Source organism: Podarcis tiliguerta (assembly GCF_965153285.1).
Source record: "Podarcis tiliguerta genome assembly, chromosome: Z".
In the NCBI taxonomy this organism is placed as follows: Eukaryota; Metazoa; Chordata; class Lepidosauria; order Squamata; family Lacertidae; genus Podarcis; species Podarcis tiliguerta.
Window position 1 is genome coordinate 8,121,313 of NC_139553.1, and position 24,505 is coordinate 8,145,817.

The window sequence follows — 24,505 nt, forward strand, 5'->3', positions numbered from 1 at the left end:
CATATACAGAATTCTGTAAGCACCTCTGTGCTGTTTATCTGTGAGTGGGAACTGAAAATTCCACTGGTGCTTGAAGTGCTGATATGTAGACAAAGCTGATCAAGGCACACACACCACCAAAGGAAGAAGACAAAATTGACAACAATTACCTGCCCCTCTTTTTCCAGCAAAAGTGTCTGATGAAAGGAATTCTACCTATAGGAAGTCTGGATCCAAAACTGTGGATTTTTAGAGATCATCCCAGGATGCAATGTGTCATAATGGCATATGAACCAACAACAATGTAAAGAATTTTTGGCTCTCTGGATGTTGCTGAGCTACAATTTCCACCATCCTAAACTACCGGCCATGCTTGCTGAGGTTAATGGGGGTTGCAATTCAGCATCATCTGGAAGGTCAACTGTTGCCCATGCCTGATATACAGTTAGAGTAGAAAAATTGGAGAGATGTGAAAATCTGTAGAAATTTGGGGATAAATTTGATCTGGTTGGCATTTAAAAGCAAGCCTACCTACTGTATTTTTCGCTCTATAAGATGCATCAGACCACAAGACGCACCTAGTTTTTGGAGGAGGAAAACAAGAAAAAAAAATATGAATCTCAGAAGCCAGAACAGCTAGAGGGATCACTGCGCAGTGAAAGCAGCAATCCCTCTTGCTGTTCTGGCTTCTGTGATAGCTGCGCAGCTTGCATTCGCTCCATAAGACGCACACACATTTCCCCTTACTTTTTAGGATGGAAAAGTGAGTCTTATAGAGCAAAAAATATGGTAGTTCCCGTTACTCTTTCTCATTTTCCAGAACTTCTAAATGGCCCAATGATTAGACTCAGTACAAGTACAAGGACAGCGTTTTCTACATGGGAACTGTCATCATTTAAAAAGTTTGCCACACATGGAGCAACTGGTATCTCTTATCACATTTTGATAGTTAACAAAGATGATTACATAGAATGGGAATTAATTGTAAAAGAGATGACAGAAAACATTAGAAACAAATATAATGGGGCAGGGAATGGAGATATATTTTCCACTAATGTGGCCCTATCTACTGGAGTAAATATAACTTTTTTAAAAAGTCATATAGTAGGTATGTGACCTCACTACGTTTGCCAAAAATGTATCACAGAATAATTGATGCAGGAAATGTGGAAAGAGTGTGGTGGATTCCATCCAAATATGGTAAACCAAAAATTGCGGGGGTGGAGGAAATACTGCATTCATGCAGAAAATGGATTGGATATCACATACCAATGAACATCTTACAAATTATTTGAATTATCTCTAAAGAGGGAAAAGAGAGAGAGGTCCAACCAGACCATCATGATTTAGTAGGCATTATATTAACTGCGGCTAAAATGTTGATAACAGTTAAAGTGTATGCCCATGTGGTTCCAGCTGAACAAGAGTGCTTTAACAAAGTATGATAATTTGCCAAAATTTACTGAAATGTTCCATTTTCAAAAAGGAAGACAATGGATAAGGCTTTTAATGACTCCCTCTACTGTCAGAGGCAGCATGTCTCTGAATACCAGTTGCTAGGGATGACAAATGGGGAGTATTTTTGTTTCACTCAGGTACCAATTTTATGTAGTATGTAGTATGTAGGCGGCTACTGTGTTTGGCCAGTTCGGCCTTTGGCCTGATCCAGCAGGGTTCTTCTTATGTTAGTACAGCAGATGTACCAGGGGAAATGAGAACGAGGGCCAAAATAGTGGCAGGATAGCTGTAGTAAACATGAACACTCTGTTTTCATGTGCTGAAAAATATGTGCTAAGATTTGCAACACGTTTAGCTGGGCACAATGAATTTTGGCATGACTTCCACTCACAGTAGTTATTTAAGAGACTAAATGTTCACCTCTTGTTTGCTTTGTCTCTAAACTAAAGAGTCCCAAGCACTGCCAACCCTTTTTCATAGGAAAGTCACTCCACCCCCTTAATTATTTTAGTCATCCAAGTAGGGTGGATTCTAATCTCCATTCCCAATGGGATAGCTTTGGGTGGTGTTTTGAGGTAAGACGCTCATGAACTTAGCACTCTATTGACACTAGATGGAAAATGCAATGAAAACCTGACATTCACTACCACAAGAGATAGTAATGGCCACCAACTTGGATGACTTTAAGAGAGGATTAGAAAAATTTATGACCTTTGCATAAATGAGCCAGGGGGATTACTCAATTCCAGCTGTGTATATGTAAAAAACTTTTTCCTGCTATGCCTTCTTCAAGCCAAAGACATCCACTTACTGAGGAATCAGTCTGGACAGAATGTCTAGTTCTTACCTTTAAGTGCTAAACCCAGCTTTTTTGCTTCGTGACTGTGGAGCTGAGAGAGCAACAGCTTTCAAATTCTTCCTCTGAGAAGTCTTCTGGTCTTCATTTGTCTCAAGCTCTGGGACTTTTGTGCGTGCTAGAGGATGGATCTGGGTTAGATCTTACACCCACTGCAATGAAAGGTCGGCAATTCCAAAAATGTTCCTTTTCCCTGTTGCTGAAGCTTTGGCCTTTCTACTCAGTCATCTTGCTGAAGCTGTTGTTCTACCAGAAGGCTGGTCCATTAGGGCAAATGAGGTATGACTCCACCAACCTCTGTATGATTTTACCTAGCTCTCACCTTCCTGCTTACTTGCCTTCATACTTACATCCAGTCCAAGGGGTGTCACTGTGGGTAAAAGATGACATGACAGAAGTTTGTAAAATTATGTATGGCAAGGAGAATGTGAAGAGAAAAATGTATTTCTCCCTCTGTCATTCACATTAGAACTTGTGGACATTCAATGAAGTTGAATGCTGGAGAATTCAAGGCAGAAAAAAGAAAGTAATTTTTTACTCAGTTTTTTACTCAATTAAACTTTGGAACTTGCTCCCCCAGGAGGCAGTGAGCATCACCAATGTAAAGGTAAAGGGACCCCTGACCATTAGGTCCAGTCGCAGACAACTCTGGGGTTGCGGCGCTCATCTCTCTTTACTGGCCGAGGGAGCCGGCGTACAGCTTCCGGGTCACATGGCCAGCATGACTAAGCCGCTTCTGGTGAACCAGAGCAGCACACGGAAACACCGTTTACCTTCGCGCTGGAGTGGTAACTATTTATCTACTTGCACTTTGACGTGCTTTCGAACTGCTAGGTTGGCAGAAACAGGGACCGAGCAAAGGGAGCTCACCCCGTCGCGGGGATTTGAACCACCGACCTTCTGATTGGCAAGTCCTAGGCTCTGTGGTTTAACCCACAGCGCCACCAGCATCCCTATCACCAACTTGGTTGGCTTTAAAAGAGGATTAGGCAAATTAATGGATGAGAGGTCTATTAATGGCAACTAGCCACAGTGGCTCTGCTCTGCCTCCAATGCTTCTCAATACCAGTGGCTAGAACCCTCATGAGGGGAGAGTGCCTTTGAGCTTGAGTTCTGCTTGAGGGTTTTCCACAGGCGTCTTGCTGGTAAGAACAGGATGCTGGATTAGATAGGCCCTTGGCCTGATCCAGCAGCCTTGTCTTTTGTTATTAACACAAGGCTATGCATGAGTGACAGCGCCCCTTCAAGTGGCCTAGCACCGTCAGCAGAGTGCCAGAGGCAAGCAAGTGCAGATGAGTTGGCTGAGGGTGGAAGAGAGCCTAGAACAGAGGCGAGGCTGCTTTCCTGGCCCTGGCCTGTAAGTTAGGTTAAAATGGGTGGGTGGATGTTTAATCATCACTTACTGTCAGTGTGCCAAGAAGGGCCTCCTCCTGACTGTCTGGTGATGTGGTGTGGTTAAGCATCCCTAAAACGTGTTCTTCAAGGGCACAAACCCATCCACTTTTTCATCTGACAGGGTTGGATGGATCCTGCAGGAAGATACCGTATTTTTTGCACCAAAGGACGCATCGGACAATAGGACGCACCTTGTTTTAGAGGGGGGAGAACAAGAAAAAAAAAATTTCCCCTCTCTGCCCAGCGCCCCTTCAGTGAAGCGGCAGGAGGCGCTGCGCAGAGAGAGGGAGAATTTCCCCCCTCTTGTTTTCCCGCTCTAAAACAAGGTGCAGTTTAAGGTGCGTTCAGGCGGCTACCTTGGAAGCCTGGAGAGCGAGAGGGGTCGCTGCACACTGACCCCTCTTGCTCTCCAGGCTTCAGGTTCCTTTCAACCTGCTCTATGGGGCTGGCGGGGGGAAGCCCACCACCAGCCGCAAAGAGCAGGTCAGAGAGCAGTGGAAAGGCGCAGCGGAGAGGCTGCTGCCATAGTCGCACGTCACTTCTCCAGCTGGGAGAGGGTCGCGCGGCTATGGCTTCTTTAGCCCCACACACGCTCTCCCAGCTGAAGAGGTGGCGCGCTGCTAAAGAGGCTCCTGCCATAGCTGCGCGTCACCTCTCCAGCCAGGAGAGGGTCGTGGGGTGCTTCTTTAGCCCCGTGCGTGCTCTCCCGGCTGGAGAGGTGACGGGCGGCTATAGAGGTTCCTGCTATAGCCGCCCGTCACCTCTCCAGCCGGGAGAGGGTCGCGGGGGGCTGCTTTAGCCCCGCGCGCGCTCTCCCTGCTGGAGAGGTGACGGGCAGCTATAGAGGTTCCTGCTATAGCCGCCCGTCACCTCTCCAGCCGGGAGAGGGTCGCGGGGGGCTGCTTTAGCCCCGTGCGCGCTCTCCCGGCTGGAGAGGTGACGGGCAGCTATAGAGGCTCCTTCCATAGCCGTGCGTCACCTCTCCAGCCGGGTGAGGGTCGCGGGGCTATGGCGTCTTCGCTCCATAGGAGCGAAGGGGAAAAAGTGTGTCCTATGGTGTGAAAAATACGGTAAGTAGTGTTTGTTTGTTTTTTAACCCCTCTGCATTCACCATCCATGTATAAAATGACCCCCATTTTTAACTACAAAAATTTAAGGGGGGGGGGATACCGTCTTATACCCAGAAAAATATAGTATGTTTTCACACAGCACACAGGTATGATATGGAATTTGCTCCCACTAAATGTGACGGCCACCAGCACCTTTCAAAAATGATAAAAGTGTCAATGGATGCTACTCCTAGCCATAATGGCTTTGTTCTCCCTCCACTGTGGAAGGCAGTATGCCTCTGAATACCAGACACTGGCAATCACAAATGGGGAGATGTGCTGTTGTCCTCAGGTCCCGCAGGAAGGCTTCCCATAAGTATCTGTTGGCCACTGAGAAATCAGGGTGCTGCACTACATAGGTTCTTGGTCCGATGCAGCAGGGCTTTTCCTACGTTCTTAAAGGTGAGAACAATTTGAGCCTCTTTTATTAAGAGTCTCAAAAAGGTGTATGAGCTTCAGATAAGATAGGAAACGAGACAGAGACTGAGAAAGGCACCTGGAAAATGACACTCCAGCTAGTCTCAGCGGAAGCTCCTGCCGCTGCCCCACTCACTGCCTCCCTCACTCTCGTTTCTCCCTTCCCCTCGGGGACTTTCCTCCGACTTCCTCCTTCCTAAGTGCCATCCTCCCGTTAGGGAAAGCGAGCCGATTCCGGCGTAGGTGTGGCATCCTGGCTGAGATGGAAGGGTGTGTCTCCCCCCTTAACTCCACGTGCCCTCTAGTCGCGTCGCGGAATGGGATGGCTCTCGCGATCTCCCCCCCCCCCTCTCCTCCTCTCTCCACCCAGGAATATACAGGGCTATATAATGGGTCCCCAATCAGGGCCCAGAAGACATTTGCTATCCCCCCTCCCCCATTGGCTCGGTGATATTCAGAGCCTGGGGAAGACTTGGCTATGGACGGGGCGCGAATGCAGCAATTGGCGGAAGAGCATTACGGGTACAGGTGGGAGCGGCTGGCGGGCGACTTGCGGAGGCTCCAGTGCCTGGCGCTTTTTTGTCTCCTCCTTCTTGTTCTCTTGGCTATGCCCGTGATTTACCTGCTGGGCAGCAGCCTCAGATGCAAGCAAGACGAGGTAAGGACCTGCGTTTTACTCTGTAGCGTATGTACTGACCGGCATCGGCTCCCCGGGGTTTCGACACGGGATGCCCAGTATTTATTTGAACGTGGGACATTCTGCATGCAAAGCAGATGCTCTTACGCTGAGCTCCCGCGCTTCCCCAAATCAAAGGGTAGGTTGTCTCTCTGTGGGCGGGATTTATCAGAGAAAGCTGCCGAGTCAGGCCATGGATCCGTCTAGCTCAGAACTTCCAGCAGCGCACCCTCCAGTGTTTTAAGGCAGAATCCTCGCCCCCTTCCCCCACTCGTACTGGGAGATGCCCGGGACGTGGGACTTTGGGACACGCAAAGCAGGTACTTTATCACTGAACGATCAACATGTAAATTTCATGCTGAACATTCTAACTTGTTTTTACTCGTATTTTGATCCGTCTGTAGGCTGACTTGCCATTATCGTTTTCTGTTAAGAGGTATTGGAATGATTAAATGGTCTATATACTCTGTTAAGTAAACAAGCAAATAAACAATGCGGAAACCCACGGAGGGATCTTTGGCTAGGGAAGCTGTGGAGCGGGTGGGGCTCCACAGATCCGAGTCCCAAAGAAATGTTGTGGACCAGAGGAGGTGGAAGCTTGTTTCTCTCTTCACAATTGTGGAATCCGGAAGTGTAGTTGGAAAGTTACTCTTCCCTTCGTTCGTTCGTTCATTCGTTTCTCCTCTGCTTCTTGTCATGGCGATGGCTGTTTGTGTGTTTTTAGGGGCATGCTTATAGGATGAAGTTTAGATTGCAGTGCGATCCAGTAATTTGCTCATCTCCAGCATAAGGGACCAGGTCGCTGCTGTTACTGCAAATTTCAAATGTGTGCGTGTGCTGACTACCATAGATGGGAGGGTGGGCTTTATCAGCCCATGGGTTGCATTCACTTTTTGTCAGTATTCTGGGGTGTACATGTGAGGGAGTGGGAAGCCAGAGACGATGCAGGCGATGAATGTCTGTTTTACCTTTAAATAGTAGACTAGTTTGTACACACACTTTCACACCCCTCTCTATCCTCCAAGTAGAAGGCATCATCGGAGTTCAAGGATACAGTCAAGCCAGTTAAAGACACTCTCTTGGGGAGAGGGGGTGCATCTGGGTAGGCATGGTGGTGTGGGGAGGAGTCCTGAGGGCTGGACAGAGGAGCTTTGAGGGCCACCTTTGGCCCCAAGGTTTGAAATTCCCCACTCCTGTTGTAGATCAAAGATGCCACTTTTGTTATTCCCAACAGCCCTGCAAGGTGACTTAACTGAGATGGCTCAAGAAGTAACCTGCCAAATTAAATTACTGAGTCACCCAGTTCAAGATGAGTAATTCTTATCAGACTCACTGAGTGTTAGAGGACAGGGGACACAACAAGGTACCACTGGACCTGATTGGGGGAGTGGAATTCTGTCCCGAGTGGAATCATTATATCAGGGCAGGAATACTCAAGGTGTGTGTGTGTGTCTGTGTGTTGTGTCCTCATCTCCCATGGAAGACTTGAGGCATAAAAGGTTGGACAATATAAGGGTCTCTGAAAACCAGAAACCTGCAACCTGATTTGGTATTTTATCACCACTGTTGGAGAAGGCCAGCCTCTGAATATACTGTAGTTCCTGGGAATCACGTGAGGAGAGCTGCAATTGCACTTGGCTCCTGCTTACAGGCTTCACAGAGGCAGGTTGGCCACTAGTGAGAACAGTCTGCTGGACTTTGGCTTCATTCAGCAGAACTCTTTTGATGTCACTAAGCTTTGTGACACAGACTTTTTGTGGCGCTTCTAGCAGTGAGGTTCCAGATGATGGTTGGGTGATGCTAGTGGTGATGCTATGGAATGTCCATAAACATTCAATTGCTCGGGTAACATAGCAGCCGAGAATAGGATGTTCAAAACTCACCTTCCATGAGAAGGCTTTCTTTGACAGTTTGGTCATCTGTGAGGCAGGAGCTGTGTGGAGCAGACAAAAGGTTGGAAAAGTTGAATGGGACATGGTCCCAGAAGAGATAGTAGGTAAGAGGCAAACATCCCACATGCAGGATGGCTGGGGGAGAGGGGCAGATTCAGCAGTGGAGTGAAATATGAGAAGGGTGATAGGATGGAGCTAGAACACAATGAGTTAAAGAGCCCACTGAACTTCCATACCTTGAGAGGGATCCTGAAATTTAGAGAGAATCCTAACATGCACAGAGATCCAGAAATGAGAGCCAGGAGGTTACCTGAAACACATACCGTATTTTTCGCTCTATAAGACGCACTTTTCCCCCTCCTAAAAACCAAGGGGAAATGTGTGTGCATCTTACGGAGCCAATGCAGGCTGCACAGCTATGCAAAGCCTCTTGAGCGCAGTGGGAGTGTTCCTGCCTCTTCACTCAGGAGGCTTTGCATTGAGGCTTCCCTCTTGCTGTGCTGGCTTCTGGCTTAGCCGTGCACAGCCTCTTCAGGGCAGGGGGAGCCTTCATCCTGCTGGCCACGAGAGGCTTCGTGAAGCTATACCATAAGCCAGGACAGCAAGAGGGATTGCTGCGCAGCAATCCCATTTGCTGTCCTGGCTTTGCTGCGCGAAACCTCTTGAGGGCAGGGGGAGCCTTCATCCCACTGCCCTGAAGAGGCTTCACATGGCTATCCCATAAGCCAGAACAGTAAGAGGCTATCCCAGAAGCCAGATCCCTCTTGCTGTTCTGGCTTCTGGGATTCAGAATATGTATTTTTCTTGTTTTCCTCCTCCAAAACATTGGTGCATCTTATGGTCTGGTGCATCTTATAGAGCGAAAAATACAGTATATTTAATTTCCATAGTCCCCCACACCTTTTTTTCTGGTCTCTCCATGCTTTTGCATTTCCATGGAGTGGCCTGGTTCATGCATCACCCGTACCCTGGAGTGGGGAACTTTCGTTTCAGCCCGGGGGCTGCATTTCCTTCTAGGCAGCCTTCTAGGGGCCACATGAGCAGGATTAGAGACAAAAGTTGACAAAGCAACACATATAAAATTTACCTTTGTACAGTTGGCTAGTTTCTACACCTTCTCCTCTCCATCCCCCATCCAGGCAAGCAAGAGGCATCATGGGAGTCCAAGAACACATTCCAGCCAGGCAAAAACACTCAGGGTGCAGTCCAAGGCAAGTCAGAGGTGTAGTCTGGGATGAGTTACAAGGGGCAGAAAGAGCAGCCAGGGAAGGGGCACATTTGCCCCAAGGTTCCATACCCTTGCACTTAGCCAAAGTTAAACCACAGTTCATTATGCAAACTGCAAATCACCATAAAGAAGATCAAGCAAAGATGGCTTGTTTTGTGGGTGCATATGCCCTACGTAACTCCCCATGTGCTTCATATTACCTACCTAACATCCCAAAAGAATTCCTAGAGCTGTACTGCTACCATTGCCTCAGCAGATCTCCCTGCCCCTTCCTATTGGCTGTCTGCAAAGGTGTGGAAATTTTCTCAAGAGTTCTTTGCCCACTCTCCTCAAGAGCACTCAAAAGATTAGAGCAGCCTAGGGTTTCTTTAACAGTATAACTGTTCTTCCACTGTTATACTGAAATGTGACTCAATTACTTTCCCATTTAGATACTATATCATCCTTCCCCAGATAGGGGAGCTGCATGAGTATAACCCATTAGAGAGTATAGTCTAATATTGTTTCAAACATTCTGCAAAAAATGTTGGAGAGCAGGGACTTTTTCTTGCTCTGTCCTCCTCTTAGGGCCAAGCCTCGCACAGGATTCTGCTGTTGCTCAAGCACCAGTCAGCGTTGAAGCTCAGTACCTACACCTTACATTTAAGGCACTCTTATCCCACTTTAACATACCTGGAGAATCCTGGGAACTATGGTTTGTTGAGACTGGTGGGAACTGTAGATCTGTGAGGTTGGTACCGGTAACAAACAAGAGTTTCCATGATTTTTTTGCAGGAAGTCATGACTGATAAAGTGGAAGAAGAGTTTGTTGTTTGGGGCAGATGTGACCTTAGACTCTGGGCTTCTCTACACTTCTTCTTCTCCCACTTCTCACTCCCCGCACCACCATGGGAAAACCACTCTTTAATACTCAGTTGGAGCAAACCTGGGAAAGGAGTGGGGCAGAGAGAAAACCACTCGGGCCTGTGTCTAGAAAGCATGGGTCAAGTGGAAAACTGTTCACACCTGGGCTTTCTAGGCACGGGACTAGCAGAAGTGTGGACTTGTGGTGTAGTGGTTAAGAGCGGTGGACTCGTAATCTGGTGAACCGGGTTTGATTCCCCGCTCCTCCATATGCAGCCCCTAGGTGACCTAGGGGTAGTCACACTTCTCTGAAGTCTCTCAGCCCCACTCACCTCACAGAGTGTTTGTTGTGGGGGAGGAAGGGAAAGGAGAATATTAGCCGCTTTGAGATTCCTTAGGGTAGTGATAAAGCGGGATATCAAATCCAAACTCCTCTTGAGACTTATATAGCAGCAAGTGGTTCTGTCTAACTTTACTGAAAGGGGCTTCTTCAGTTAAAGGGGCCCAGCCTTCTCCAACTGTTTTCCCCCACTACATATTAGCAGGGAAGGCTGGCTGGCTGCATGAGGGCTTCTGTGATATGAGAGTCCTCAGGGTCAGAGTATGGCAGCATTACACCCTTTGGCTGGAATGACGCCAGCATCACGAGATCCTCTTATGGATGTGCTTCTGGGGCTGGCCCTTTCTGTAATTTCCCTTTCTGACTCAGACTCCTTGACATCCCATGAATGAGGGGAATCCAGTGCCAGGGTGATGAGACATTTTATTTTCAGGCAGGATACCATGCTCCTGAAAACTGTTGCATGAGGGAAGGGGATGAAGGATGTGACTACATTGTGTGCACAGGTTTCAGGGAATGTCCAGGAGAGTGGGTGCATTGTGGTGCTGCTGCTGCTGCTAAGATCACCTTACTTCATATACCTCATCTCCTCTCCTGTCTTCCCCCAGTGTTGGTGCTTCCAATATGCCCCCTCCCCCCCCCCCGCCACAAAAACCCTTTCCCCTTGCAATCCAGATTTGGGACTTTCCAACATGTGTAAACTTAAGGCTGCCCAGCCCAGTCAGTGAAAGTCATTGAGCAAAAGACAATTTCTAACCTCCACCACCCCATTGACTAGCATCTTTATAGCCTGGTGGGTAAACAAACAAGCCACACCTAAGCCATAGTTAAGGAACTGTGTGAGTTTGCACCTATCACTGAACCATAGCAAAGTTCAGTAAGCCAACAACAAACCATGGTTCCTTTTTGCTAACAAACCATAGTTAAAGGGCTGGGCTGGCAGGTAAAGGTTTAACAGCAAATAGTTAATTAGTAATAACTAATAAATAAGTTTATTAATTATTTAGTAATGAATAAATTGGGATTTATTAACTAAACTTTATTTAATGGTTTAACATTGTGTGCAAAACATGCAAATACTGTGGTTTGCTTTTCCAAATGACTTGTATGTGTGGGGTTTTATTATTACCCCCCACCCCCTCACAAAATCTGGGCAATCACTTGCATAGACTGAGGAACATTTTAGGAGTGCTGCAGTGTTAGCACATATCTGCACAGCTGTATCTCTCCTGCCTGCCTGTACCGCTCAAGTTTGCACCTCCACCTGTTTATTCCCTGCCCCCAACAGAAAGTGAAATTGGGTAGCAACAGTGCTTTTCTTCCAGAAAAAAAGGTGCCAGTACTCACCATGAAGTTGTTACGGTAAGTGCCACGCTTTTAACCAGTGCTTTTCTTCCAGGAAAAGAAAGGTGCTGGTACTGCGTACCCTTGAGTGTCCCTAGATAAAAAGCACTGGATAGCAATGTATATACAAAAAGCCTGGAGAAAAGTGTCACACTGGGATATGAACAGCCACATGAAGAATCAAACATGACAGATTACCATGATTGGTATTCAAGTAATGTGTACCCAGTGCAGACCCATTGAAATTAATTCATCTAACTCAACTGTACTTTAAGATGTGCTTATTGAGTTTTCAAAAACAACAATTTGTTGTTGTTGTTTAGTTGTTTAGTTGTGTCCGACTCTTCGTGACCCCATGGACCAGAGCACGCCAGGCACTCCTGTCTTCCACTGCCTCCTGCAGTTTGGTCAGACTCATGCTTGTAGCTTCGAGAACACTGTCCAACCATCTCGTCCTCTGTCACCCCCTTCTCCTTTCCCCCCCATCTTTCCCAACATCAGGGTCTTTTCCAGGGAGTCTTCTCTTCTCATGAGGTGGCCAAAGTATTGGAGCCTCAGCTTCAGGATCTGTCCTTCCAGTGAGCACTCAGGGCTGATTTCCTTAAGAATGGAGAGGTTTGATCTTCTTGCAGTCCATGGGACTCTCAAGAGTCTTCTCCAGCACCATAATTCTTCGGCGATCAGCCTTCTTTATGGTCCAGCTCTCACTTCTATACATCACTATTGGGAAAACCATAGCTTTAACTATACAGACCTTTGTTGGCAAGGTGATGCCCCTGCTTTTTAGGTTGCTGTCCAGGTTTGTCATTGCTTTTCTCCCAAATAGCAGGCGGCTTTTAATTTCGTGACTGCTGTTACCATCTGCAGTGATCAAAAACAACAATATGCAAACAATAAAGAAACAATGAACAAGGGCTGTGTGAAGCACATATTAGGGTTACTACCTGTCCTGTATAATACAGGATTGTCCCGTATTTCAATGTTAAATGCTGCATCCTGTATTGATACAGTTTTGACCTGTACTTCAAATTCATGTGTATGTGTGTGTGTACGTATTTGTGAGTGACAAATTCCAGAGATGCCATCCTGTTAGGCTGCAAGAGATTGTAATGGATTGCTTTGAAGTCACTTTAGAACCAGATGGGAGGGGGAAATCACCCCAAACTGCCCTGCCGTGCTCTGTCCTGTATTTTGCCAGAACAGAGGTGGCAACCCCAAGCACACCATTGAAGTTTGAATAAAATAAACAGAAGGTTTAGTACACTTGCAGACACCACAATAAAATAGATTCTGTAAAGGGACATATTGGAAGCATGAGTCACATATCAACAAGGGAGCCTTCCACATAGAGGTGTATATTGTTGTGGGCCTATTAATTTCAAAACTTATAAATGGAGACTGTGCCCATTAAAATTAATGACCCTAACTCAGACATCTTCATTAATTACAATGGATCTACTTTGAGTAAAAGTTAGTTGAATTACACAGAACTTCTTCCAGGCTTGGGACATGCATTTGGGGGCCTACTTCTTAACCCCCCCAAAAAAATATTTGTATGGTGGCACAGCTGCTGTTGCGACCTGCCTTAGATCAGGCCACAACCTGATAGTGGGTACTGGATGAGTAGTTGAAGACCAATGCAGCAGCAAATACTGCTAGATGTGGTGGGTTCAGGAATGATTTGGACTAAGTTCTGCTTAGAGTAGATCAGAATGAACAAACCTAAGCTAGCCATGCCCATCAATTTCAATGGGTCTATTCTGAGTAGGAATAACCTGGGATAAAATCCTTTGCTTGGTTATCTTATTGATAATAAATACCAGCACTCAGCATGTTTCTGTCATTTATCAATATGCAACTTGTGTAGGAGTTATTGCATAAACATCCGTTGGGAATTAGCATGAGCAGAGGTCACACCGCAAATGAGATTGCTCATTAACTTTCTACAATGCTTTCATTCAAGGAAATGCAAGTATATTGGTGTCATGTGTGGAGCTCTGTAATCTGGGTCTCTGCCAAGGGTGGAAGCTTGTTAGCCCAGCTGAGCAGAAACCAGGGAACTGAACTTCCTATTTATGTCATGGATAAACTCCATCAGCGGATGTGGGTGGTTGCATTCTTTATTTAAGTGTTAGAGAAATTGTGTAAATAATGCAAGTGGGGACTAGAGCAAAAAGTTCTGATAGCAGTTTACTGAACAGATGGAACAACAAACAGTGCATACCTATTTGAGGAGAAAGGAACAGACAGGTTTTGTCTTTCAGTTAAGGCCTTGTACATAACAGGGGGGCATACAACTAAAAACACAGAGGAGAAAACTTCCTGAGAAATACACAACCAACCAGAGCACATGCTAGCTCATGTCACTCTACCTTGTTGCTAAGCAACATCTCCACACACACCCGTCTTGACTAGTGGACTTAACTTTTAAATGACATACTGCATTATCTCTGCTGGTGTACTTTCTACATAAAGTACTCATTGGTGCAGGAGATCCACCCTGATCCTAAACATGGTCTTTTCTGCTGATTTTCCCTGGTGGAGAAGGGATTGCTGTCCCATGGGAAACATTTCAGGTATTCAAAATGTTTGTGTCCTTGCGATTTGGGAGTAGTGGGTCACCTAAAACATGTATGTATGTATGAGCAAATACTAAGATTCATTAACTTTCTAATTTGGATCTTGTTTCCTACCAAAGCAGTGCTTTTTCTTAGTTTGTAAATCATTTTAATTTTGACTCTTGTCAATACAGATAAAGTCCATCATTATTATTGAAATCGTTCATGAAGACTTTTAAAAAGTATTCAGACTGAAGTGGAAATGTGAAGAGCAGAAGTTAGGACTGGGCATACAAAAACCAAGTAATGTAAAACCAACTTTGATAGATTCATCCATCCTTAGTCAGATGGAAAGGCAAATAAAAATCAATCAGGTGGTCTGTTCACAGCCATGATTTTCAAACCAAAAACTTCACATGGTGTCAATAGCTCAGACAACACTTCCCATGTCTTCTTCCCCACCCACTCCAGTGCTGGCAGGGGGTAAGTCCCCTTTGTGGTACAATCAGAGCACTGACTGGTTTTGTAAATAATGGTCAGTGAAACTGTGCCTCCCCTCCCTGATATCCTTGGATTCCAATTTTCATAATGGCCATTGCTCAGGGATGAAAGGAGCTGGAGTCCACCGCCATCTGGAGGGTGACCTTGAAATTATTTCTTAAATTTATATACCACCCTTCATCAAAAGACCACAGCGTGGTTTAGAAAGCAGAACACAAATGGCAGCATGTAACATCTATACAATATAAAACTCAAGGCAGTAATATAAATACCATTACAGTAATGAGAAATAGATAATAAAATACGGATTCTCCTAAAAGAGAATCAGCAGCAGGATATCTTAAATACAAAAAGTCCTGCTGCTTCTTGTACAGCCAAGTTCTATATGCAATACCTGGAGCAGACGGTCGCTTTGAATCTACAGTCCCTTTCTCAGGTAGCTGTTATATTATGAGAGATACTCAGGCACCGTCTACATGTTACTAATCCAGATTGCCCAGTGGATAACGATGGCGATGACAGTATGATTGCATCTTACACACATTTTAACTTGTGTGATTTCAGCCTTAAGTGGTTGCAGGCAAACTGGCCGGCTGAAACTGCACACGTTAAATGTGCTTAAAGGGCTTAAAAACTATTCTTGTGTTGTGTCTGCATGAGGTTTCCAAACGTGAAAAGAAAATGAAGGCTCTCTGCCTTGCTTGGTGGCAGGGAGAGGCACCAAGATTAAGTGCTGAACTACTGCACTTAATCTGATCTGGTGTGAGATCTGGTTTCCCTGCTCAGTTACCAGCTGTAAAGTGATGTCTAGACTCTAGGGGTTAAAAGTTAACTGCATGTACCAGGTGTCCTGTCCTCATGCCAGATGGGACACTCCTGCATTCCATCTGTTTGGTAAGCACAGCTGTAGGAAGCAAATGACAATTAGTAATGTCTGTGTTGTTGTCGGGGGAGGTGGTGTGTGTGAGAGAGAGAGGGAGGGGGCAGGGATTGACCAGTATAAATATTAACTGGACTGGAATGTGTGGGGTTTTATTTTTGCTTGGTGCGATTTCTCTAGCCTTTCAGCAGGCATTTAAAATAGTACATACAGTGAAGGTGTCTGCCTGATGTCACTTAGGCAGGGAGTTCCAGAATGTAAGTGTTGCCACACTAAAATACCAATTTCTTACAAATGCGGAACAGGTATTACATGGCAGTGTAACAATGTAATGAGTAGCCAATCCAAGTGGGGCTTGATTTTCACTACCCATAATCCTACTGATACACTGCAGAGTTCCTGAAGCTCCAGAGTGAAGCTAATCAGCTGATTTCAGACCCTGCTTTCTGAAGGGGTTGTGTGCTCCCAGGTGGAACCAATCCCAGAGGTGCTTGGATTTGGTGCCCTGTTTAAAAGGTGCCAAACACAGCCTCAGTTTGCCAAGGAGCAATTAGGAATATGTTTCAAGGCTCCTGGTGGTTCTTTTGTACCTGTACCTTATTTATTTAGAGCAGGCATGTCCAATTCCCAAGAGACTGTGACCTAATCCCAGTGTAAAACAAACTGGCAGTGATCTACCCATTGACATTGGAGGGAGGAGGAGTGTGCGTGTGTTGGGGGGGGGTGTATTGGCCAGAGTTGTTGAGCTTTTAGGGGGTAGGATTGACCAGAGATCTTCAGCTTTTATTTGTTAACTTTCAGTAAACTTTATTTAATTCCACGATCGATAAGGGCCCCACGATCTACCAGGATCAGCCAGGGATCTACCAGTAGATTGCAACCTACTGGTTGGACATATTTGATTTAGAGCATCTACACCCTAATATTTGGCCAAAAAGGCTCACAGTGTGGCTTAGGTAAAGGGACCCCTGACCATTAGGTCCCGTCGTGGCCGACTCTGGGGTTGCGGTGCTCATCTCGCTTTATTGGCCAAGGGAGCCAGCGTACAGCTTCCGGGTCATGTGGCCAGCATGACTAAGCCACTTCTGGCGAACCAGAGCAGCACACAGAAACGCCAGAGCGGTACCTATTTATCTACTTGCACTTTGACGTGCTTTCGAACTGCTAGGTTGGCAGGAGCAGGGACAGAGCAATGGGAGCTCACCCCATCGCGGGGATTCAAACCACCGACCTTCTGATCGGCAAGTCCTAGGCTCTGTGGTTTAACCCACAGCGCCACCCGTGTCCAGTCAATTAAAACAAGACATTGCCCACCTACAGGCTCCCTCTCTCTCTCTCATGCATTAGAGATGCCACACTGCTGAATTAATCACTTGTGCATTTTCCTTTACAGATGTCACCTGAAACACTTCCTATATTCCAGAAACAAGAGGCCTCTCCTGCAAATTGTGAGTTTGCTTAAAAGAAGAAGAAGAATTGTAGTGTTTGCTTTGTGTTCTGAATAAGATTTTCCCTGCAGCAAATTTCTCCAGGCAGTAGCAGGCATTGGCAGAATAGGAGCATAGGAAGTTACCTTATAACAAATGACATCCCAAAAGACATGAAGAGAATCTTTTTATATGCAACAGCTGCCACAAGGTTATTAACTGCAAAAAATTGGAAGTCAGAAGAAGTACCAACATTGAACGATTGGCAAAATAAATTTTTTGAAATGATTGAATTAGCAAAAATGACGGCAACACTTAGAATGCAATCTAATCAAAATCTCAAACAGGAATGGAAATGTGTAGAAGAATACATGACCAAAAGATGTTCCACAAGAATTTATTGATATGTATAGACTGATTTCATTAAGCTAAACTAAGCTAAGCTAAGCAGATATATAAGATTGAATATTTAATTATTGAGATACAAAATTACAATCTCAATAATAAAGTTACAAAATAATAACAAGGAAGTCACTCACGAGTGGAGGGAAGACACAGGGCAAGAAATAAGAAATGGATAAATGTTGGTGCACAATGAAATGTGAAAATGTGAATTCACGAATATAATGTATATGTATCAATATGTAAAGATTTCATATATGTATTGCAACATTAATAATAAATAAATAAAGTGCAAAAAAGGAAGTTACCTCAAACTGAGTCAGAACACAAGTCCATCTAGGTCATTATTGCTACACTGACTGGCAGCAGTTCTACAGTGTTTCAGGCAGGGGTCTATCTTAGCCCTGCGTAGAGAAGCCAAGGATTAAACATGGAACCTTGTGCATGCAAAACAGCTGCTCTCCCACTGAGCTACAGCCCTTCGCCCATGATGCTTAATTGTGGGGAAAGCTCGTGGTGAAAACTATGCTTGAGGTGATAGCACAGCTTGGAAGGGGGATGCATTCTCCATGGCAGGAATGGGAAACTTATGTGGCCCTCAAAATGTTGTTGAACTCTGTTGCAGGGAGTTGGACTCGATGACCCTTGGGGTCCCTTCCAACTCTAGAATTCTGTGATTCTGTGGGCTAGGGTTGATGGGGGTTGAAGCCCAACAGCATCTAGGGGGCCATCCTCCCTGTCCAAAAAGGAGCATAGCCCTGGACTGCAGAGGTTCAGGGGCCTCAGTTCACTTCCAACATGTGCTATAGCAAGTTGCTCCTTAGGAGGTCTCTATGGTGCTGTGCAACCCGTGCAAAATGCAGACCATCCATTTCTACATCATCTCCAATTAGGGACTATCAGACCTCCAATAACAAAAAAACACAGGACAGTCTGCTTGATGGTCAACAAACCAGTATTGATTGAGAGCTAGTGTGATGTAGAGGTTAGACCAGAAATAGCCAGCAGGTGTCCTCTAGGTGTTGTTGGCCTGCAGCTGCCATCATCCATGACCATCCATTGGCCATCTTGGCTGAGGTTGTTGGCAGATGTAATCCAACACTATCTGGAGGGTACTCTGGGGTCTGGGAGAGCAGGGCTCAAAACCCCACTCAGCCATGGAGCTCATTACATCACAACCATGTAAGGTAGATTATGCTGGGAGTAATCAGTGACTGGCCCAGAGTCACCCAGTGAGCTTCATGGCCAAGTGAAGATTTGAACCCTGGTTTCCTCCAGGCCCTAGTCCAACACACTAACCATTACACCTCTGGATGGGTGATAAGCCAAGCTGCCTTTAAAACTCTGTTTGTGCCTCTGCAGCCAGGGATAGGCAGAAAACATTGTTCTTGACATTCTATATCACTCCCTGCCTACTTATTCAAGGGACAGGTTTCTCAGGAATTCTCCAGAGAGCTTATTTCCTGGACCATAGTGAGAAATCCCATTATTTATTGACAGATGAGAATAAATGCACTGCATTTAAGGTTTCTATGCTCCCCTTAGCTGGTGATCACCTGTGCTAAAACATACTTCTACACTGCTTGCACCTTTGTGAAGATCAATGATTTATAGGAAATAGATTTGACTGGCACATTTACAGAAAGTTCAACAACCATGGCATTCCAAAAAGGTTGCCCTCAAGGGAATGTAGTCCTGGAGTTTAAAACAGTTCTCCACTCTTTTATTATGGGATGGCAATATACATTTGGCTCCAGGATTGCTGGGCTCACTCAACATCTGGTTAGAGGGGCAATGTATGGTTTATCCAGAAGAAAGTAAGGATGTACAAGATTGTGGTCTTAGAGTGCATTAGGTAATTCATTCTCTCTCCCTTTCTGTCTGTCTCTCTTACGTTGCAGATTCGGAAAGCAAGCCAAAGATCCACCTTTCAGGTAATTTTTCACGTTGCAGTTGTTTCTCCTCCAAAGCTTTATGTCTCTGGAGTGTGTTCCTTCCACTTTCAGAAGCCCATCAGAATAGAAAGGTCTCAAGAATAGCCCCTGGTAGTGTTCAGTGGTATTAAAATACATTATGCAAAGCACAGTTGTCTGGAAATATGGTACTGTGCATGTGTTTAAAAGAACAGCATACACTTCTTCCAGTGGCTAGGTATGGTAGGATGGTGAAACTATTAAAGTGGTGGCTGATGCTCATTGAGATTGGTAGGGCAGAGAATGGGGAGCCCAACATTAGGTGGTGTAAAAGCCACTGACAGGAAAAGTCAGAGCCAGTGCCATGTGGAGCCAAGTAATTTTAGTTTTGTCCCCATCCTCCTCCCTGCTGAGTTTTACAAGGAGAACACTGAGACTAAAGCAGAGGAAGCTGAGGGGCTGTGCCACCCCCTTGACTGGTAGGTGGGGTCTGGCTATGGGCAGGCAGAGATTGGCATGCCAAAATCCTGATGGCCCACTAGAACTACAGTACCCCTCTTCTAGGTTTTCAGTGGGCAACACTAAACAGAAATAGACCTGAGAAAATATGGAGAGGATTTGGAAGGAAGAGAGAGAGAGACAGACTGGATATAGCAAAGAATGGAGAGACAAAGTTACCAGTCTATTGAGATGAACCCACTGGTTCAAGTTTCATGCACCACTAAATTTAGAGAAATGCAAATCTTGAGTGACCCTTGCATTTTTGACAGTGTTTTGTTTCAGGAAGTGCAGTAGGTAGGTTTACATTAGGATGCAACCTGAACTGAATCTATCTCCTATTCATAGACTCAGGTAGGCTCACCTGGGTTCAGGTGGGACCTCTGGTGTTCATCTGAGTTTGTGGCAGGGAACCAGTGACCCTCCATTACTCATCAGCCTCAGTCACCACAGCCAACTGTCAGCGATTATGGGAGCTGTTGTTCAGAAATATCTGGAGGTACACATTTTCTTCCCCACTCCTTGGGTGATGGTGATGATTTGGGGCTGAATCTGAATAACAGGCTAGAAAGTCACAAAAGCCATCAGCCTCTTTGAATGTTTTTAGCCCTCAGTGAGAGCATATAACTAAATTGTTTTGCTTTGTCTTATCACAGCTATCAAGCAAAATTCATCCTGTGCCAAGAATGTGCTTCCAATCTTAGAGTGGACAGTTCGCAGAAATGAACAGCACAGTCCAATGAAGTATTTCAATGGTTTCTTGGTGATCCCAAAAAATGGATATTACTTTGTCTACACTCAGGTCACTTTCCGATGTCCTGATGGTACATGCGAAAACATAGAGTACTGTGGAAAGAAAGGTGTGGATGTAAGAAACGTAATGCAGGTGGTTTCATTGAAGAGCCCAAGCTATCCTGCACCTCGCCCAATCATGAAAGGTGAGAGTTCCATTGACAATAATGGAAAATGGAAGAAAACCATTTATGTTGGAGGTATTTTCCAGCTATGGGAAGATGACACACTCATGGTCAATGTCAGCAATCCTGCACTGGTGGGATTTGGTGGTGAAGGAGATATAACCTACTTTGGTGCCTTCTTAATCTAGCTGCCCATTTGAAACCATGGATTCTCCCACTTACAGACCAGAATTTCCACAATGCAGTGTAATAAAAGGATGCTACCTACAAATGCTTCCAGAAATTTCCTCTGCTGACATGGCCTTGATGGGGAAGTTCCAAAGTGCTGGTCTTGTTTTCTGAAGTGGAGTTGAGGGATCTGGAATCCTTCCAAGTCACATAAATGCTGGTTTTGGATGTATTCTGTCTGCTCAGCTCCCTGAGCTTTCAATTCTTTCAGGATATTTGTATCGTGCACACACTGAACTGCTAATCCACAACTTAGAACAGAGGAAATTGCCAATTCTACTCTGAGCCCATTGGTCCATCTGGCTCAGTATTGTCTACACTAACTGACAGCAACTCTCCAGGGTTCCAGGAATGGGGTCCTTCCTATCCCTAACTGGAGATGCTGGGGACCAAACCTGAGACCTCCTGCACGCAAAGCACATGCTCTACCACTTATCTAGGACCTTTCCCTGAACTTCATTTGCTCACACATAGAGTTGTGTCAGGAGTCATTTTTAAGCAATAATTTTCTGATTTGCACATACACCAACCACCAAAACAAACAAATGAAAAATAAACTTTTGGTTTGGTGTTTTACCAATGACTGGGAGAGTTCGTATGCACACTTTAGCACATAGATAAAAATACTATCACACACACAATCATAGAATCATAGAATTGCAGTTGGAAGGAACCCCAAGAGCCATCTAGTCCAACCTCCTACAATGCAGGAATCCTGCCCACAGCCATCTCTGGGTGGACTCAAACCACCAACCTTTCAGTTAGCAGCCAGACACACTGACGCATTGCACATCACTGGCAAAGTGTTGGTGTGGTGTTTTACCAATGACTGAGAGTACATGTGCTCATTAATAAAAACATAGCATAAAAATAATATTGATAATAATATTGATTTCATCCAAAGACATTGTGAGGCCTGAAGCACAGCACAGAGGAATAGCACAGATTTTGCTATGATTTATACTTGCTGATTTATTATTCACATATATGCCACTTCCAATGGGAAGGTCAATCTGTAAAAAAAAACAGAGGAAGGGGCAAAAGATCCAAGCTTTGCTCCCTTCCCATTTGGATGACACTATAGAAATACCCCTGATTCAATTGTATTTGGGATCACTATGAAGTTCATTAGCATAGACAAGAGTGAATGCAGGTTCACCGAAGGGGCTGGACCCTGTAACAATTTGCTCATCTTTCCAATTAGAAAGTTAGATGTATCCCAAATTAAACTAGACCTCAAGTGTCAGAGTACGCAGAGAAGGGGTGAACAAAAACTCCATAAAGGAGCAGGAAGGGAAACATCTGTCTGGCCAGTTTGAAGCTGCTACTCCCAAGATTACCGTATGTTTTGCTCTATAAGACTCACTTTTTCCCTCCCAAAAAGTAAGGGGAAATGTGTGTGCGTCTTATGGAGCGAATGCAGGCTGCGCAGCTATCCCAGAAGCCAGAACAGCAAGAGGGGTTGCTGCTTTCACTGCGCAGCGATCCCTCTTGCTGTTCTGGCTTCTGAGATTCAGAATATTTTTGTTCTTGTTTTCCTCTTCCAAAAACTAGGTGCGTCTTGTGGTCTGGTGCGTCTTATAGAGCGAAAAATACGGTATATTATCTGAAGCAGTTTCTTTGTGCACACATGTTCCTGTGCTTTTCACCCTGCTTGAAATTTCCCAAGCTCAAATAATGGTGCTATTGGCTTGAAACATGCCCCTTTCCCACATTCTGCTCTGGGACAAACAGAACACCCCCTCTGTATCTTTTAACCCAGTGCAGCTTCTGAAGCCTCACCTGCCCCTTGAAATGGAATGGAAACCATTTCAGAACCTGTGGAGCTTTCAACATTTGGCTCCGTCATTGCATTGTACTGCGTTGACCCCTCGACCTTTTTTCTTCTTTGTTCTTAGAGGGTGGGAAATGAAATGAAATAAACAGTGCATGGAGATATACCTGGTTATGGGCTCTGTTTGCATGACTACAAGGAATTATGAGGAATCCAGCCTTGTAACTGGAACAGTTGTGCATCAGCAAGAAACTATAGGGCTATGTGCACATTGCTGTGAATCTTTCAGTGGAGAACCGTGGGACAAGAGAGAGAACTACAGGTCATAGCTACACTCTGAACCTACTGGTATATTAGATTGGTTCTAATTAACCATCATGGCATTCACTTACTCCACCCCAAAGATTTGAGATGTGCAGTATGGAAATTGGGTTTTGACCTATACCATATTATACCTGCTCGTATACATGCATCACTGCATGCAAAATGTGCCATTCCTTAGTTATTATTAGAATCAGAATGTATGCACAACCTTTCATTCCAGCAAGAAATACCAAGACAGAAATGCCAAGGCACAAACAAATAGCAAAATAGCAAGAACAAAGCCAATCATAAAAATACAGAGTAGTGGCAGGTTCATCCACACTGCAAATTTCTGAGTAGTTTTATACCACTTGTACATTTTCTAGATGGAATCCTGGGGTTTTGTTAAACATTCTCCCCCAAGAATTAACTGTGAAAGATCAGTAATCTGTGGCACCCACTCTGCTCAGACTAAAATTGTGGGGTTGCCCCAGTGGAGAGGGAGTGACCCCTTAAATCAGCTCAGATCTGTGGTGTAGATATATCTCTAGGCACAGTACTTAAATGCCTTGGGGCACAAGACCCAAAAACAAATGTGTGTAAATGTAAAACAGGCGATAAGGTGTGACTGGAGTCTTAGCAGCACTGAGTATTACAGCATGCCCATCTGACTGGTAAGCAAAGTATTGGAGGTGAGGATGAAAAGATCTGGGGCCTAGCACAATACCCTCAGGGCTTAAGGCTCCCTAAACCACCCCTTAACAATATCCTTGTAATTAAATATGCCCCAAGAATATATCTCACTCTCTGTTGCACTATGACACCCTCTTGCAAATTAGTCCTTGGAACAGAGTTGTGAGAATGCAAAAAGGAAAAAGGGTGGGGGGGAAGAGTTCCTATTTTACAGCATAAAATGACAGAATATATGGAAACTTCTTTGATGGATTGGGAGAACAAGTTTCTAGACATTATTATGTCTAGGATAGCATGTGGGTATGTGAGCAATGCCTTCAGATTATTCAAAAGCCACAAGGATAATAGTTAGGAGTGGAACTCAGTACGCTGCATAGTTAACCGGGAGAACCCAGAAAAAAGAGCATCTATGCAACTGGTTCATTCAGTTTGGGGAAGGGAATGACTTGGTTTCTCTCCTTTTTCTTAATTTCCCTTTGAAACTATGGTTTTTAAGGTCTTTCAGGTTTGCTTCATGTACAAGAGGAAACAAACTAATGTAACTTCTGTTGACATAAATTCCCCACATTGTTTTCTGTTTCTGGAATACATGTTAGATGCTATTGTGTATTAAATATTTAAATAGATGATTTTTAAAAATGAGTTCTGTCATGGTTGTGTTTTTATTCAGTTTCCTCTATTCCTCAAAATAAACGTCTGAGGTTGACCCCAGAGATATTGAAGCAGCTGTTTAATTCTTACACAGCAAAAAAAACCCCCGCCATCAGCATAGATAAATCTTTGTTATTAGCAAACCAATTTGATATACAGGTACTGAGGGAGGATTGGAAGAAAAAATTAGAGATCTCAATTTCCATCACACAATGGGAAACTG

The 24,505-nt window shown here is 44.9% G+C and overlaps 1 protein-coding gene and 1 long non-coding RNA gene across 2 annotated transcripts; one reads left to right on the forward strand and one right to left on the reverse strand.

The window, feature by feature from the left end:
- Nucleotides 1–1,628: 1,628 nt before the first annotated feature.
- LOC310669356 lies at nt 1,629–9,746 on the reverse strand. Its single transcript, XR_014507134.1, has 3 exons — nt 9,683–9,746; nt 3,697–3,822; nt 1,629–2,663 (listed from the first exon to the last, which is right to left on the reverse strand). It is a non-coding gene; the product is annotated as an uncharacterized lncRNA (long non-coding RNA).
- TNFSF15 (TNF superfamily member 15) lies at nt 5,441–20,904 on the forward strand. Its single transcript, XM_083423208.1, has 4 exons — nt 5,441–5,872; nt 16,870–16,924; nt 19,207–19,239; nt 20,373–20,904. The coding sequence occupies exons 1-4, from the start codon at nt 5,693–5,695 to the stop codon at nt 20,819–20,821; spliced, it is 717 nt and encodes a 238-aa protein (XP_083279334.1). The 5' UTR covers nt 5,441–5,692; the 3' UTR covers nt 20,822–20,904.
- The last annotated feature ends 3,601 nt before the right edge of the window (nt 20,905–24,505 follow it).